Source organism: Euleptes europaea, chromosome 7 (assembly GCF_029931775.1).
Source record: "Euleptes europaea isolate rEulEur1 chromosome 7, rEulEur1.hap1, whole genome shotgun sequence".
NCBI lineage: Eukaryota > Metazoa > Chordata > Lepidosauria > Squamata > Sphaerodactylidae > Euleptes > Euleptes europaea.
Genome location: NC_079318.1, coordinates 12,529,213 through 12,544,276, shown reverse-complemented (window position 1 = coordinate 12,544,276; position 15,064 = coordinate 12,529,213). Strand labels below are relative to the sequence as shown.

General features: G+C 43.0%; 1 protein-coding gene across 3 annotated transcripts in view; it reads left to right on the top strand.

Annotated features, from left to right (window-relative positions):
* Positions 1-1,768: 1,768 nt before the first annotated feature.
* RGS17 (regulator of G protein signaling 17) overlaps positions 1,769-15,064 on the top strand; it is a 36,265-nt gene continuing 22,969 nt past the window's right edge. The window contains exon 1 of one of the 3 annotated variants that reach the window (XM_056853090.1): positions 1,769-1,896. In XM_056853090.1, the coding sequence (XP_056709068.1) occupies positions 1,778-1,896 (119 nt within the window). In that variant the 5' untranslated portion in view covers positions 1,769-1,777. The remainder of the gene's footprint in view (positions 1,897-15,064) is intronic. The other 2 variants (XM_056853091.1, XM_056853092.1) reach the window with 2 other exon arrangements.

The window sequence follows — 15,064 nt, the reverse complement described above, 5'->3', positions numbered from 1 at the left end:
GTTTCAATCTAGCTTCTGGCTTGGTTTCAGAACTGAAACTACTCTGGTTACTCAAACAGATAGCATTTGCTCCAATAGAGACAATGGAAGTGTTAACCCATTGATTTTCCTGAACTTCTTCGGTGATATGGAATTTTAGTGAGGCTCTGTTAACCTGGTACCCACGTGATTTAAGTATGTGGCCTAAAACATATTCCAGAATCATCTGCAGTAGACCACAGTTCTATGTTAGTTGTTCAGGGACTCCTCAGTCATTGAACACCTGAACAGGTAGCGGCATTAGGAAACTTGATGAGGGACAAAAAACTGAAGTTCAGCCAAGACTGAGGTACTCTTGATGAATAATATGACTAACCAAGGAATGAAGAGTCAACTTGTTCTACATGCAGCTTGGAGGTACTATTGAACCTCTGCCTGAAGATGGACATTCAGATATTATCTCTGGTGCAGCACTTTGAACAATTTCCCTTGGTGGGCCTGCCTGTCCTTCAATGAGTAGCCCACAAGTTTGATCATCATATGGTTTTATTCTGTGACTTTGTGCTATAGCTTTACCGTTAACTTTATGGTGCTATTTTTTGTGTTGGTGTTACATTTTTATTATCATGTTGTTAATTACTTGTAAGCTAATTCATAAGCTGTTCGCAGAGAGTGCAGGTGTTAAAATGCTTCAAATAAATCAATTGTGCAGGCCTCAGAGTTGGTAACTGGTCAAACTAGTAATCACCAAAGCGTCATAGTTACTAGATCGATCTTCAAGTAACTTTGAATCCAAGTCATGTGTAATGGGGAATAATTTTGTGTTTGTTCTGTGAAATTCGTTTCCCGTATAAAAATGGAAAAGATGTGATAATCACATCGTTGTTGGCATCTTAAACCCTACCAAATGCTAAACAAACTGTGAGATGCATCCCAGTAATCATGGATAACAAGAACAACTTCCGAAACCAAAGGAATATGTACAAACAAGAGGGGACCTGTAATATTCCACTTTTTCTACTAGGGTTTCCAGATCTTCCCTGACCACTGGCAGGGGATGGGGGGTGGGTTCAGTTTGCCAGCTCTGGTTTGGGAAATACCTGGAGATTTTTGGGGCAGAGCCTGAGGGCAGGGCTTGGGGAGGGGAGAGTCTTCAATGCCATAGAGTCCAATTGCCAAAGTGGCCATTTTCTCCAGGTGAACTTATCTCTACCAGCTGGAGATCAGTTGTAATAGTGGGAGATCTCCAGCTAATACTTGGAGATTGGCAACCCTAACCCCAAGGAAGAACACCAGAGAGCAAGTCCTCAAATTTCTTGTCCCTGCTGGGATCCTGGCTGCAGTGAAAATGGGGTGAAGTCCATTCACCAGGGTCATTGCAGGAGGAATCTCAAGTGGGAAGGCCCCAATTCTACCCCACAGCTTCTTGTTTTGACCAAGATAATACCCTCTAAGTTTTATAGCCAGCAAACATGTACCACCCTCTGCTGCTAGGGAAGCAGGCTTGTAGAACCTGCAGCCAAAGCCACTACTCTCCCCTTCCCCATTCAGGCTACTTGGCATGTCCACGTTGCTAAGATAAGGAGGGAGTGGTGCTGCTAAAATGTAAAGTGGCAGATAGTATGTTATTGCAATGCTTATTAAATAATTTTATTGGTGTTTATCTTTGTATGTTGAGGTTGAAATGGGGGCATTAGCAAGTGTGATTCTTATAGAAAGAGCACAACTACTGTTGCATTTCCTTCATGTTCTCTTATGTCTGTGTTCTTGTAGCCACTGAGGTACTGAAGTAGCTGAAATGAGAAAAAGGCAACAGTCACAAAATGAAGGAACATCTGCTGTTTCTCAAGCACCTGGAAACCAAAGGCCCAACAACACATGTTGCTTCTGCTGGTGTTGTTGTTGCAGCTGCTCATGGTATGTCATGCAGTCTATTTGGTACCATATCCAGCACAGGTAAATGATGGCTAAAAACCATCAGTTGCCAGAAATACATTAATCAACTGGGAGGGGAGGTATTTTTCCCCCTGTACAATCAAGTTATTGCTCAATAAATGCATGTTAGTTTTTCATTTATTGTGCACAGCCCTCACATCTCCCATCAAGGTTATGTTTATGTTGCAGGGATATCATTGCACAGAGAACACATGGGTTAAAGGGGTGCCAGCCTCCAGGTGGGACCTGGGAATTACACCTCATCTCCAGACTACAGAGATCTGTTCCCCTGGAGGAAATGGATGCTTTGGGGAGTGCAATCTATGGCATTGTACCCCACTGAGGTCCCTGTTCTTCCCAGGCTCCATCCCCAAATCTCCCAGAGTTTCCCAACCTGGATCTGACAACCCTACCCTCCAGGGTTGCCAACCTCCAGGTGGTGGCTGGAGATTGCCCACTATTACAACTGATCCCCAGCTGATAGAGATCAGTTCCCCTGGAGAAAATGGCTTCTTTGGCAATTGGACTCTATGGCATTGAAGTCCCTCCCCTCTCCAAATCCCGCCCTCAGACTCCACCTCCAACATCTCCAGGTATTTCCCAAAGCAGAGCTGGCAAACCTAACCCAGCCACCCATCTCCTGTCGGTGGCCAGGGGAGATTTGGAAACCCTAGCAGTATATAAGACAAAACAGATTATATCCAACTAACTGCCAACACAGCACACATGGATTTCCCTTCCCCCAGCAGTTAATTTTGGGGCCCCAGAAAGATGATGGCTAGAGTCACAGGATATGAGAAGACAAAAAAGCTTCTTAGCTGGGGGTGGGAGCGCTACAATGAAGAGAAGGAATTTGCTGAAATCATTTCTGGTTCCCTCTTCTGATTGTGGCATTCCACTTTAAGAAGGAAAAAGGTCATTTTGCCTGATCACTGTAGCCCTCAGGCCCCTGTGGCTTTTTGTCTGCTCTCCAGGTATGGGAAGTTGGAGTAAATTCTGTTGAACTCAGACTGGTTGACTTCTGCATAGACCTGCTTAGGACTGAACTCCATGGGATTTACTTCTGAAAGATGTGTTTAGGATTGCTCCCACTATCTTTCTAGGAGGCCAAAAGTACTTTCCAGGGAAAGGAAACACAGGGAATATTTGTGTCTGCTATTATCTTTCACTGGCAATTGGTTGGATACAGCCCTTTGAATCAGTCAATCAACCAACCAACCAACCAATCGTTTTTCTAAGAACTTGCAATATTTTTGGGAAGGTATACAATTCTCACCTCATCCCTACCCCTGTCCCTGGTGATGTATTTATAGCAGATTGAGGAGTGTGTGAGAGCATTTTTAATTCCTTTGTCATTCTCTAAAGTAATAAGACAATTGTAAAAGGAGACAGTGTACAAAGAAAGGAAGATGGACACTAGGACAGGCTTCACAATTGGTGGCTTTTCTTCATGTTTTCTTAAAAAAAAAACTGTTCAAAAAATCCAACTGAAAATGTTCTTAAGCCTAGCAAATACAAGGCAAAAATTAGTTTTCTGATGGGGGGGGGTGAAGCTCAGTGCACGTTGAATTAACAAACCATAGGAATGAAGCCATCTTGTTTATTGCTAGCTGATAATTTGATGAATAATCTGCAGAATATATTTAGAGTCAGAACACATTCAGATTCCACTGAGATCTTCAACTGGCAAAGAGCCGTCATCTTAACGGGGATCAGGCCAGGAAATTACTGCTACTCAGCTCTTCCTAAAAGAATCATCAGCTCAGGAAATCTGAGTCTGGAATCAGTGTTTATTTTCTGTTTTTAAAATAACTTCAGTTAATCATGTGATCTTTCTATCCTGGGCATGTTCAGGGCGCCTGTCACTGAACCACATAAATCCTCACTATAACAAGATTTATACGCATGTGAACAGTCTATTGACATCAAGAGGGCTGTGTGCGCAGATACAGTTATTCATCTGCAGATGTGCTTTGCGGATCCTACATATGCTTAAGTACACATATAAAGGCTGGTTCTCAGCATTCCCTTGCAAACTAGCATGACCAAGACACAGACAGAGTCCAAGATGCAGACATGCAGATGAAGTGGGCCTATGGGAATAAGAAAGGCTTCATGCTCAGTGACAGGGATCACAAGGGAAGGGAACAGGGTTGGTCCTTGCTCCAGTGACAAGTGCATTCCTCTGCACTTTGTGATGCTGCTGCAAATGAAGGCAAAACCTGCCATCTCCCCATGACATTGGTTAGTCTGGCTCTCATTGACAGAAATGCTACAGGAGCAAGTGCTCTTTGCATTCCTCACCACCACCAGGGTCCTGGTATGTTATAAGACATGCTGTACACTTTATGAGGCTTCTGTCTATCATAGCAACAAGGATTTTGCTCATTATGCAATAATGTTATGCAGCTACTGTAGGTGAGATCTTTGCATTCTCCCCCCCCCCCAACATATACACATTTTTCTTATTAGTGGGTCCCTTTTATGCCCGTTGCTTGATTGAGTTCCTTTTCAACATTTAAAAGAAAAAAAAGTTAAGAACAGACATGAAGATAGCTAATTTTTAAGCCATGCAGTGGTTTCCCTTAGGTCCAGAGCTTAACAGCAACATGAGAAGTTGTCATTTATCCATTTTATCAGCTCACAGGACAACGTTAAAACATGGATGGAGGACAAGTGAACTGAGCTTTGGTGCCTTGTCCAACGTTTCTGTGATTGCCTCACCGTGCTCTGATTCTACTTTGGAGGCACACCTAGTACTTTTCCCATGCCACTGTTGACCAGCACCTGGAAGCTTTTGCAGAGAAACAGTAGAATATCCCTCTGCAGTGAATAATGAGAAATGGGCCTGATTCTTACTGGTGAATGTAAGTGCAACAGCATGCTGGCAGGTGCATTTGGGAACTCTTTTCTGCAGAGAGACAGCCCTGAGCCAGTGTGGTGTAGTGGTTAAGAGCAGTGGACTCTAACCTGGAGAACCAGGTTTGATTCCCCGCTCCTCCACATGAGTGGCGGACTCTAATCTGGTGAACCAGATTGGTTTCCCCACTTCTACACATGAAGCCAGATGGGTGACCTTGTACTAGTCACAGTTCTCATTGAGCTCTCTTAGCCTCACCTACCTCACAAGGGGACTGTTGTGGGGAGAGAAAGGGAAGGAGATTGTAAGCCGGTTTGATTCTCCTTTAAGCCTTCCCTCCCAGCCAAGAGGTATCCAAGTGACTTACCAACATCTTGAACTAAAAATAGACACAAGACAAAATCATTAAAAGAACAACAATACATTTGTAACAACCAGAAACAAATGAGTTATCAATCCTGTAAAATAATAATTAAATAATGTAGACCAGCCTCCCTCAAAGGAACATTATTTTGTACTGCTTCCTAAAACTTGCTAAGATGGGAACCTTTCTAATCTTATCTGGAAGTCCCTTTTAAAGAGGTGGCATCATTGTCAAAATGTCCTGGATCGGGCAGGGGCAGATCTTATGGTCCTGGTTGTCATGAGTCAGCCTGCAGAGACCTCCTCTGACGAAGAGGAAATAGAAGCCAGAACAGAGGGACATCCTCATGCAGAAGTCCCACAGGAACAACCACAGGGCCTACAGCCTGCCAGAGTAGAGGATCAGCCAAAGTCAGGAGATGACTCACCATGCCTGCAGCCTGCCAGCTCAAGGACTCCAGTTGGACCTGACACCTTGCAACAGGCAGTGTCTCCAGAGGCCTCGCCAAGGCCACTGGAGCAGAGAAGAAAACAGGTTCGTCTGGCAATGCAGCAGAGACGGCAGAGTGCTAGACTGAAGGCTTTACAGAGGAACCTCCCCAGTAGCAGTGATGAGGAAGAGCAGGGCTGAAGCACCACCTGTGAACTCAGCCTCATCAGCATCAGCTGGCTCTGCTACAGCAGCAGGGGAAAGGATTTAAGCCATCAGTTAGGGTTGGCTGTTGTGCAAGCAACTTGTCATCAACCTCTTTGTGTACTGGCCTTGTTTCCCTGCTATTCTTTGGATTCCTGGTATCCTGACTTCTTGGACTGGCTCTGACTAACGCCTTGGACTTCCCTTGCCTGTATTGATATCTCGGACTCTGCCTTCACTGTGAATGACCTTGGACTGTTCTCCAGACTACGCTTACAGCCCTCGCTCCTTGCCTGCACCACGACACTGGTTGGGGGAACAGATAGAAGGCACTGCTCAGAAGACCTAAGGTGGCACACAAGTTCATACTGGGAAATATGGTTGTTTAAGGATCTGGGTACCAGGTTGTGAAGGACTTCCAGGATCTATATATTTAACACACTGAAAACTCAAGTAGCCCAAATATCTCTATTTATAAGCATGAATCTGGCTTTGGCTGTGTGCTGAAGTACTCATATGATTATTTAGTTACCTTGTTTTTATTCAGCTGTTCCTCCAAGGAACTCAGGGTCGTATACTTCATTCTCCTCCTGCTTTATTTTATCCTCACAGGTTGGTTAGGCTTGGGATAGGGGGAAAGCAACTGGCCTAAGGTCATTCAGCAAGATTCATGGCAGAGTGTTTTTTTTTTAAGCTGGGTCTCCCAGAACTTAGTCTGACACTCTGACCACTAAACTGTTTGCTGTCATGACTGATTTTGATTTACATTATACCCAAACTCAGTCCAACTCATTTCACAGCATTTCCAGGGTCATGTGAATGGGCCTTTGCACTTCTGGGGGTGAGTGGAAGGGGAAGGAGTGATTATGATTCACCTCTCTAAGTACATTTCCATCAAAGAGGTAGAATGAAAAGGAATTAAAAATAGATGTACAGGTGAGTAGGGAATATACAATGTCTGCTGAGTTATACAAGAAGTACCAATGGCTATACATTAATAGAACTATATTTCTACTGCTCTCTAAAAACAAACTGAATTTATTTACTTGAGTAATATTTCTCTGGGAAACTTTCAGGCAAATACTTGTCCTTAGATGTTCTTTAAAAGCTATGTTTCCCTTGGCAAACCTCCACAATAGCACAGTGTCCATATATTAGCTTGTGCATATTCAAGGTCCATGTATTTGCCTTCCTTGCTTTTCAGTTATTTAGTGATTTTATAAATTGTTTGTTAGTCAACAATGAATGTATAGGGTTAGTTTTAAAAATTCTTATAAGAATTGGGGAAAGCTTGTCTACTTGAGTAACAGTTGCCTGCTTGGAAAATAATGTCAGCGAGTTAGATTCAAGGTTGTGGTGGAAATGCCATCGCTGGGGATTCTTAGAATAAGTTTGGACCAAAGTATGGAAAACAAATATTGGATGGCCTCATAGCTTTCTCTTCCATCTTACAGTTGAAAGTGGAGTTTGTTTTTGCTTCGGTTTTTGGTGTTTTTAAGGACAAAATATGGAATTGATCTGTGGAACGTTTGATCTTTATAAGCTGCTTAAACCTATGCACATGACAGCAAGTGGGGCAATTCTGGAACTCTGCCCCACCTGATAGTGAAGCAAAACTATTGTTCCTCTTTTCCAAGTGTGGGAGTACCTCTGGGCATGGCCTGTGGAAGGCGTTTTGTCACTGTAGGCAAGGTGCCCTTGTTACTGGGCCCATGAAGCAATAAACACCACCTCCCTCACTGTGGATGGCTGGAGTGAGCCACCTTCTGCACTATCACTGCACTGCCGTTGTGCCCCCAGCGACCACTTAGATCCAACCAAGCAGTCTGAACTTGAATAAGCTCCCTGCATGGTCTGGGTATCCAGGTAACTGCTGGGAGAAAAGCACCGACACTGCAGCACTCATTGTGGCTGCAGCTGCTATTCTGGAATCTGGGATTGTGTCTTAGCACAGGTACAAAGGGATGCCCCCTGGGACCAGTGCTAAAATCATATCAGTTCTATCGGGTACTATCTCAGCACAGCGCTTTATAAGGCTGTGCTTTTCTTTTTTTCAATTAGACTAGAACCATTGAATATTCACAACGATGGTGGTACTTTCATATAGTTTGACATCCAGATTCAGAGTGTGAACATATCACAATTCAGGATGGTCACCCAGGAGAGATTAATGTCCTGCATCCCAATGTGATTGTAGCTCTTTTCACGTGAGAAGCAAATGCCTTGGGGGAGGGGATTAGGGCAATATCGGCTGCCGCCCCTACTTCCTCAATGTATTCGTCTGAAAGCAGCACTTCCAACAACCTATGTGTATAAAGTTGCACAAACTGAGTCTTTGTTCAGACCATTGACTAATGTGGGCAGCAGGTACAATCCCAGCCCCTCTCCATGCATTTAGTGTGCCCGTACACACTAAATCCATACATGCATACACTTCTAAATATGCATGACTAGGGCTCACATTATGTGGATTTGACTATGCATGTTGGTTTTCTATGGAAGAGAAGCAACACCCTGGAGGAAAGCCCAGTTTTTATGTAGAACATTTCACTTATACGGCCATATTTCTGGGGACTGGAGTAATATGAAGGGCCCAACAATGACTGCACCATCAACTTACTGCACCATCAACTTACAACTTAGTATCCTGGTGTTCGATGTGATAGGCTTGGAAGCGAATCCAAAGTGTTTGTATGCATGCTGCCTTTTTTGCCATTTTATTCCTTTGGTTTTATCCTGTCCACTCCTTCTGGAAAAAACCAAAATCCCCCCCCTTTTTTTTGGCTCATGCACTCCTCACTGTTTGCTGGCTCTCCCCTCTGTGTGTGTGTGTGGGGGGGGGGAGACAGCAAACAGCAAGAAATCTGAAGCAAACAGCAAGGATCTGGAGTCTCCAGCCTTCAGATCCTCGCTGTTCTAAAGGCTCCAGCCTCCACATCCTCGCTGTTTTCCAGCTCTCGGGGTGGGTGGGGTGGGAGTGGAAAACAGCGAGAAATCCGAAGCAGCCAACCTCCAGATCCTCGCTGTTCGCTTCAGTGGTGGGGATAGGCACGATGGGACATGGTGATGTTGAGAGGGATGAGAACGTGGCCCTTTAAATCCGGGCACTCTGGCATTCTGCCAGGCAACTTCGCTGCCGCTCAAGCCTCTCTGGAGCCTTTCGATTTTCTCTGAGGGGCAGGACTGTGGTTCTTTTGGCCACGAAAAAAGGTTTGATTAGCCCATTTTCCTCCTCTCCCTCCTCCCCCCAGTACACACACCTGCCCAAAGGCCACAACGGCTGGGAGTTCTAGGGTGAGTTAGTCCAACGCTTTAACATTCCTTTAGATCACTGGTTCCCAACCAGGGGTCCGTGGACCCTCAGGGGTCCGCGAGAACTAAATTAAGGTCCGCGAAAAAAAGTTATAAACCCATAATAAATTAATATTTTCAATTAAAAGTTCTCTATTATAAAAACATATATTCAAATATTATTCTAAGTTTAATGTTTAACTAACAGTTATGATTTAAGTTTATTTTCAAATTCTCTGAATTTTTATTTTGAACCTTGGGGTCCCTGCACCGAGCAAAAAAGTCCTAGTGGTCCCTGGTCAAAAAAAGGTTGGGAACCAGTGCTTTAGATCAACGTTGCACTGTGCTTTTGCTAGACCAATTGCATTTTACAAAAATTTTAAAAAACCACAGGAAATAGCTAGTGAGAGGGGAGGGGGTGTTGCGAAGGGGGAGGCAATGCAGTGGGTGTTGCCAATGGAGGGGCAGAGAAAAGAATGCCATCTCCAGCTTGTCTGCACCCAGGGGATAGTCGTCTTTGGAATGGAGTTAGTAAATGCATCATCATATGTGTGTTTGTTGAAGAAACTGAGATTAAACGCTTGGAAATCATTTCCAAGACCAAATGGGAGGCTTTTGGTGCAAACACACAAAGATAAGACGTTTCATCGGTTCTTGTAGGTTATCCGGGCTGTGTGACCGTGGTCTTGGTATTTTCTTTCCTAACGTCAGGAAAGAAAATACCGAGACCACTGTCACTCAACCCGGATAACCTACAAGAACCGATGAAGTCTGACTGTGAAAGCCTTCGACAATATAAGACGTTTCATTAAACGGTGCAAATAATTAGTGCGGCAACACCCAGTGTGTTAAACACTTAACATGCTTCTACTCAGCAGGACATTTTGACTTCCATTTGATAGGCAGAGAACCAAGGCTGAGCAATAATGAGATGTCACAATGTTGTATGAGAACTGGCAATAGAAGCCAGTGATTTAGTGGCTGAGACAGTCACTTATCCGCTGGACTATGCTATAGCTCCTTTGGTGGCATTAATTTATGCTGACAGCAGAGGATTTTCTTTTTCTGTACCATAAGAAGGTATAATTGAGGGTCATAATTCTCTTGGGAGTTTGAATCTGCTCTACTCAGCGATGTGTGGAGACTTCCTCTGTGGCAAAAGAGGCTGTTCCTCCAGAGGAAGCCTCCTTGTACTGGAGAAAGGTACCACACTCAGCTGACAAGAGTGGTGGGAATTCCCCTAGGAATCACAAAAACACTGCTGATAGTTGCTCTGAGAAATATATTTATTTTCAGTATTTCTCGCTAGGGCAGGGGTGGGGAACCTTTTTTCTGCCGAGGGCCATTTGGATAATTATAACATCATTCGCGGGCCATACAACATTATCAACTTAAAAACGAGCTTGCTGTATTTGGTCAGACATTTAGCCAAGAGGCACGACCGGAGACGGCTCCGAGTGTCTGCCACAGAGCGACTAGCTTTTGAGCTCTGTATCCCCAGCTGGGCCCAAGAGATTCAGGCAGGGCAACATCCTTTTTTTATATAATATTTTTTTATTGATTTTCAACAATAAATAAGGGTACAGAAGGAAAAAGGGATGGGGAGGGGAAAGAAACAAAAACAGCAGTAAATTGTTAAAATAATATTTAACAGTATAGCGTCTTATACTACCCCCTTGCATCTTTTATTAATACCATTATTTTCTAATAGGGTGATTTTAAGCCCCAACTTAAATCTACTATGGCTCTTGGAGTCTAGTTGTTATTTTTTGGTTGCAATATAATCATAGAAAGGTGTCCATTTGTCTCTATTTTGTTTTTTATCATTCGTTTGTAAAGTTTCAGTCAGTTGTGCCATTGTTATATATTCAGAAGATTTATCCAACCAGATCTCTATGGTGGGGATTCTATTTGTTTTCCATAGAGATGCTAATACTACTCTTGCGGCTGTGATTAGATATTTCAGCATATTCTGTTGGTCTTTGTCAATATTGTCTGGAGTTTTACTTAATAGAAATAATTTGGGGTCATATGATATATTTTGACCAATAATACCTTCTAAGTTCTTGTGTATCTTCTTCCAAAATTTCTGAACTAAATCGCATGTCCACCAACAGTGATAGAAAGTGCGCAGGGCAACATCCTTCTGAGCTAGAAATCTGCCAGGATCCATGAAGGGGCCAGACCAATTGATTTCGCGGGCCTTATAAGGCCCCCGGGCCTGACGTTCCCCACCCCTGCCCTAGGGTATGGGGAAAGCAAATGTCCCAGCCCTATTATACATTTCCACAAAAGGGAGTAAAACAACATTTAGGGCTACTCTTTATGAAGTGAAGTACTTCATAAGACTATGGCAGAGTTTGTCAAAAGTTCAGTCTTCAGAATTGCTTGTGGCCTTCAAAATGTCTACTTGCGCATTAGACACAGTGTCAAGCACAGGCACAGAAGTATCTTGGGACCAGGATGGCAACAAGCCAGTCTTGGAACCAGGTGCTGTGGGCAGCCTCCAGGGTGTCCACTTAGTCCTCGGAGTCAGCAAGAGTCACAGTTGGCAAGAAAAGTCTCCTTTCTGGTTGTATAATTTGCCTGAGACTACACCGATAGTCTGAAAACTCGACTTTCTGACCTTGTTACACAAATATTTTTTATTAAAAGGAATATTTCCCTTGTATGGGTTTAACAGAAAACCTGCAGCTATAAAAAGGTGCATGATGTATGTTTTAATCATTTTTACAGTGACTACACATTTTTTAAAAAAATTAAATCCATCTATTGCTCCTTAGGAGACAGATTTCCCCTGTTCTTTTATTTAATGTCTCCGTCAATACTATACTTAAGACCATTATTTACCAAGGTAGTGGCTGTGTTCTATATTAATACATGTTGAAGGCAGTTTGAAACAGGGATTGTTATTCATAATCAATAAAAGGAGCCCTGCTGTATGAAACTAAAGTTCCATTTAGTCCAGTAATTTCCCCCCAAATGGTCAACCAGTTGCCCAGCAGGAATCCCACCAGAAGAATAAGAAAGCATTAACTTTAACATTTTAAAGCAATCTCATCTTGTTTGGTTCTCACCATTGTATTGAATGGGAACTGTTTTTGCCTGCCTTCTCCACTCCAGAAACAGAAAATGTTGAAGCTGGAATCCAGCATGGTTGGGAGCTTCAGTTTTCCAACAAAGCAGGACCTCTGTTAGTTGACCAATTATTAGATGCCTTAGGCCTGAGATTTGTTGAAAATGCAGCCTGTTGAGGACTATTAAACTCTCTTTCCTCACATTCATCTTTTGGACAGGATTCAATGTCTTGACTCAAAATCTCTCTCAAACATTACACTCCTGGCCCGATGCTTCCCCAGAAAATGGCTCAGTATGAGGGGAAGGACGTGTACCTTCTGCCTGCTAAAGTGATTACTAGAGCTAGAGTAACAATTATGTTTCCTTCCTTTGCTGAGATATTTAACAGGAGAAGAGCCCAGAGCGTGAAAGGGTGAAAACAGGGGGTTGGGGGGTGTTCCAAGTGGACAGACATATTTCTGTGAAGTAAATTCACTTCGGGTAACACATGAGCACATGAAGCTGCCTTATACTGAATCAGACCCTTGGTCCATCAGGGCCTCTTCAGGGCCTCAGGCAGGGGTCTTTCACATTACCTACCTGCCTAGTCCCTTTAACTGGAGATGCTGGGGATTGAACCTGGGACCTTCTGCATGCCAATGACCTTTGAGTCAACTGAAGGAATACAAAACTTGGAAGAAGTGATGGCGGCAGAGTCATAAGGTTAAAGGATGTGAATCCAGTCTTGGATGGTTATTGAACAACCAGAGTACTTACTAACCAGCCATATCCAATGAAATTCCCACTGTCCAGTGGTAGGATAAATCGTACTCCTAATAGTTTTGGTCCCACTTTCCCCCAAACTCTAGTCATCCAGGAAATGCCTGTAGTGGCAGGGTTTCTACCTGCGGCACACAAAAATATTAATAGTTGCTTATCCCGTGTACAACTCCTGTTGTAGACGATATCCTGGAGATATATGCCGTTGCCTAGGAGGGCTGCTCTTTGTCACTTAACTGCCTTCAGCTCAGCATTGTAATCCCTGAGAAAGAACCAGCAGTGGCAGTGCTTCTGTGTTGCTTTTAAAATTCTTCTTCCATTCCTAGAAACCTTCAACATAATGTGACCTGTCAGCAGAGATTATCACATTATCTTTCAGCAATTCCCTACACGCTCTTATAAACTGCCCTCACCAGTCAGACGGGATCACTTTTACATGTTCTCAGCTCCGGATTGGTACAAACAACACGCATACAAAGTCTGGCCTACCTATGGATATGTAGCTGGTGTTTTCAAAAGGCCTATTATGTGTAAAGTCAATTTAGGTCTGTTCAGTTCCAGCCGGTTGGGTGTGGCATGTTTATTGAAGGAAAGAGTCGTGGGATCCAACTGGCCCCGCCTATCAAATATTTACTCTTCAACTACACAATGATTGTGGCAGAGAAACTGTTTTCATGGAACTCTTTTGAAATGGACTGGGCAGGCTTACATTACGGAAAATAATTTAAATGATAATCTGATAGGAACTGTTGTATTTTTGACCTAAGGTCATTTTAGCCTTTTCCCCCAAATGGACTGTAGGGATTTCATGTTGCAGTTTTATTTTTATGGTTAGGTATATATGACTTTTGAAGAATCTTTTGAAGAAGAACCTACAGTTTTAGAAAGTGAAGTGAAAGCTGCATTGAGAGCAATCGGGAGAAACAAATCACCAGGAGTAGATGGGATATCAATAGAGCTATTCCAAGCCACAGAAATGGAGTCCATCAAAATCTTGACAAGAATATGCCAACAGATATGGAAAACAAAACAATGACCCACAGACTGGAAGCGATCCATTTACATTCAAATTCCCAAGAAAGGAGACATCAAAGATTGCAACAATTATCGGACCATCGCATTAATTTCTCATGCAAGTAAAGTGATGCTCAAAATCTTACAGCAAAGGCTGTTACCATATATGGAACGAGAAATGCCTGATGTTCAAGCTGGTTTCAGAAAAGGAAGAGGCACTAGAGATCATATTGCAACTATACGTTGGTTACTGGAGCGTACGAGAGAATTTCAGAAGAAAATCAGCTTGTGTTTCATAGATTACAGCAAAGCTTTTGACTGTGTGGATCATGAAAAGCTATGGCTGGTTTTAAAGGAAATGGGTGTGCCACTACATCTGATCATTTTGATGCGTAACCTGTACTCTGGACAAGAGACCACAGTTAGAACAGAATATGGAGAAACGGAATGGTTTCCAATTGGCAAAGGTGTCAGACAAGGATGTATTTTATCTCCCTATCTCTTCAATCTATATGCAGAACATATAATTAGGAAAGCTGGATTAGATTTAGATGAAGGTGGAGTGAAAATTGGAGGGAGGGAGATATGCTGATGACACTACATTATTGGCAGAAAATAGTGAAGATTTGAAACGACTACAGCGGAAAGTTAAAAGAGAAAGTGCCAAAGCAGGACTACAGCTGAACATCAAGAAAACAAAAGTAATGACTACAGGAGAATTACACAACTTTAAGGTTGACAATGAGAAAATTGAAATTGTTCAAGACTTTCTATTCCTTGGCTCCACCATCAACCCAAAGGGAGACTGCAGCCAAGAAATTAGAAGGAGATTGAGACTGGGAAGGGCAGCCATGAAGGAGCTAGAAAAGATTTTGAAGTGTAAGGATGTGTCACTGGCCACCAAGACTAGATTAATTCATGCTATCGTATTCCCTATTACTGTGTATGGGTGTGAAAGCTGGACAATGAAGAAAGCTGATAGGAAGAAAATAGATTCCTTTGAAATGTGGTGTTGGAGGAGAGTGTTGCAGATTCCGTGGACTGCCAAAAAAACAAATCAGTGGGTTATAGATCAAATCAAGCCTGAACTGTCCCTGGAAGCTAAAATGACTAAACTGAGGCTATCGTATTTAGGTCACGTCATGAGACGA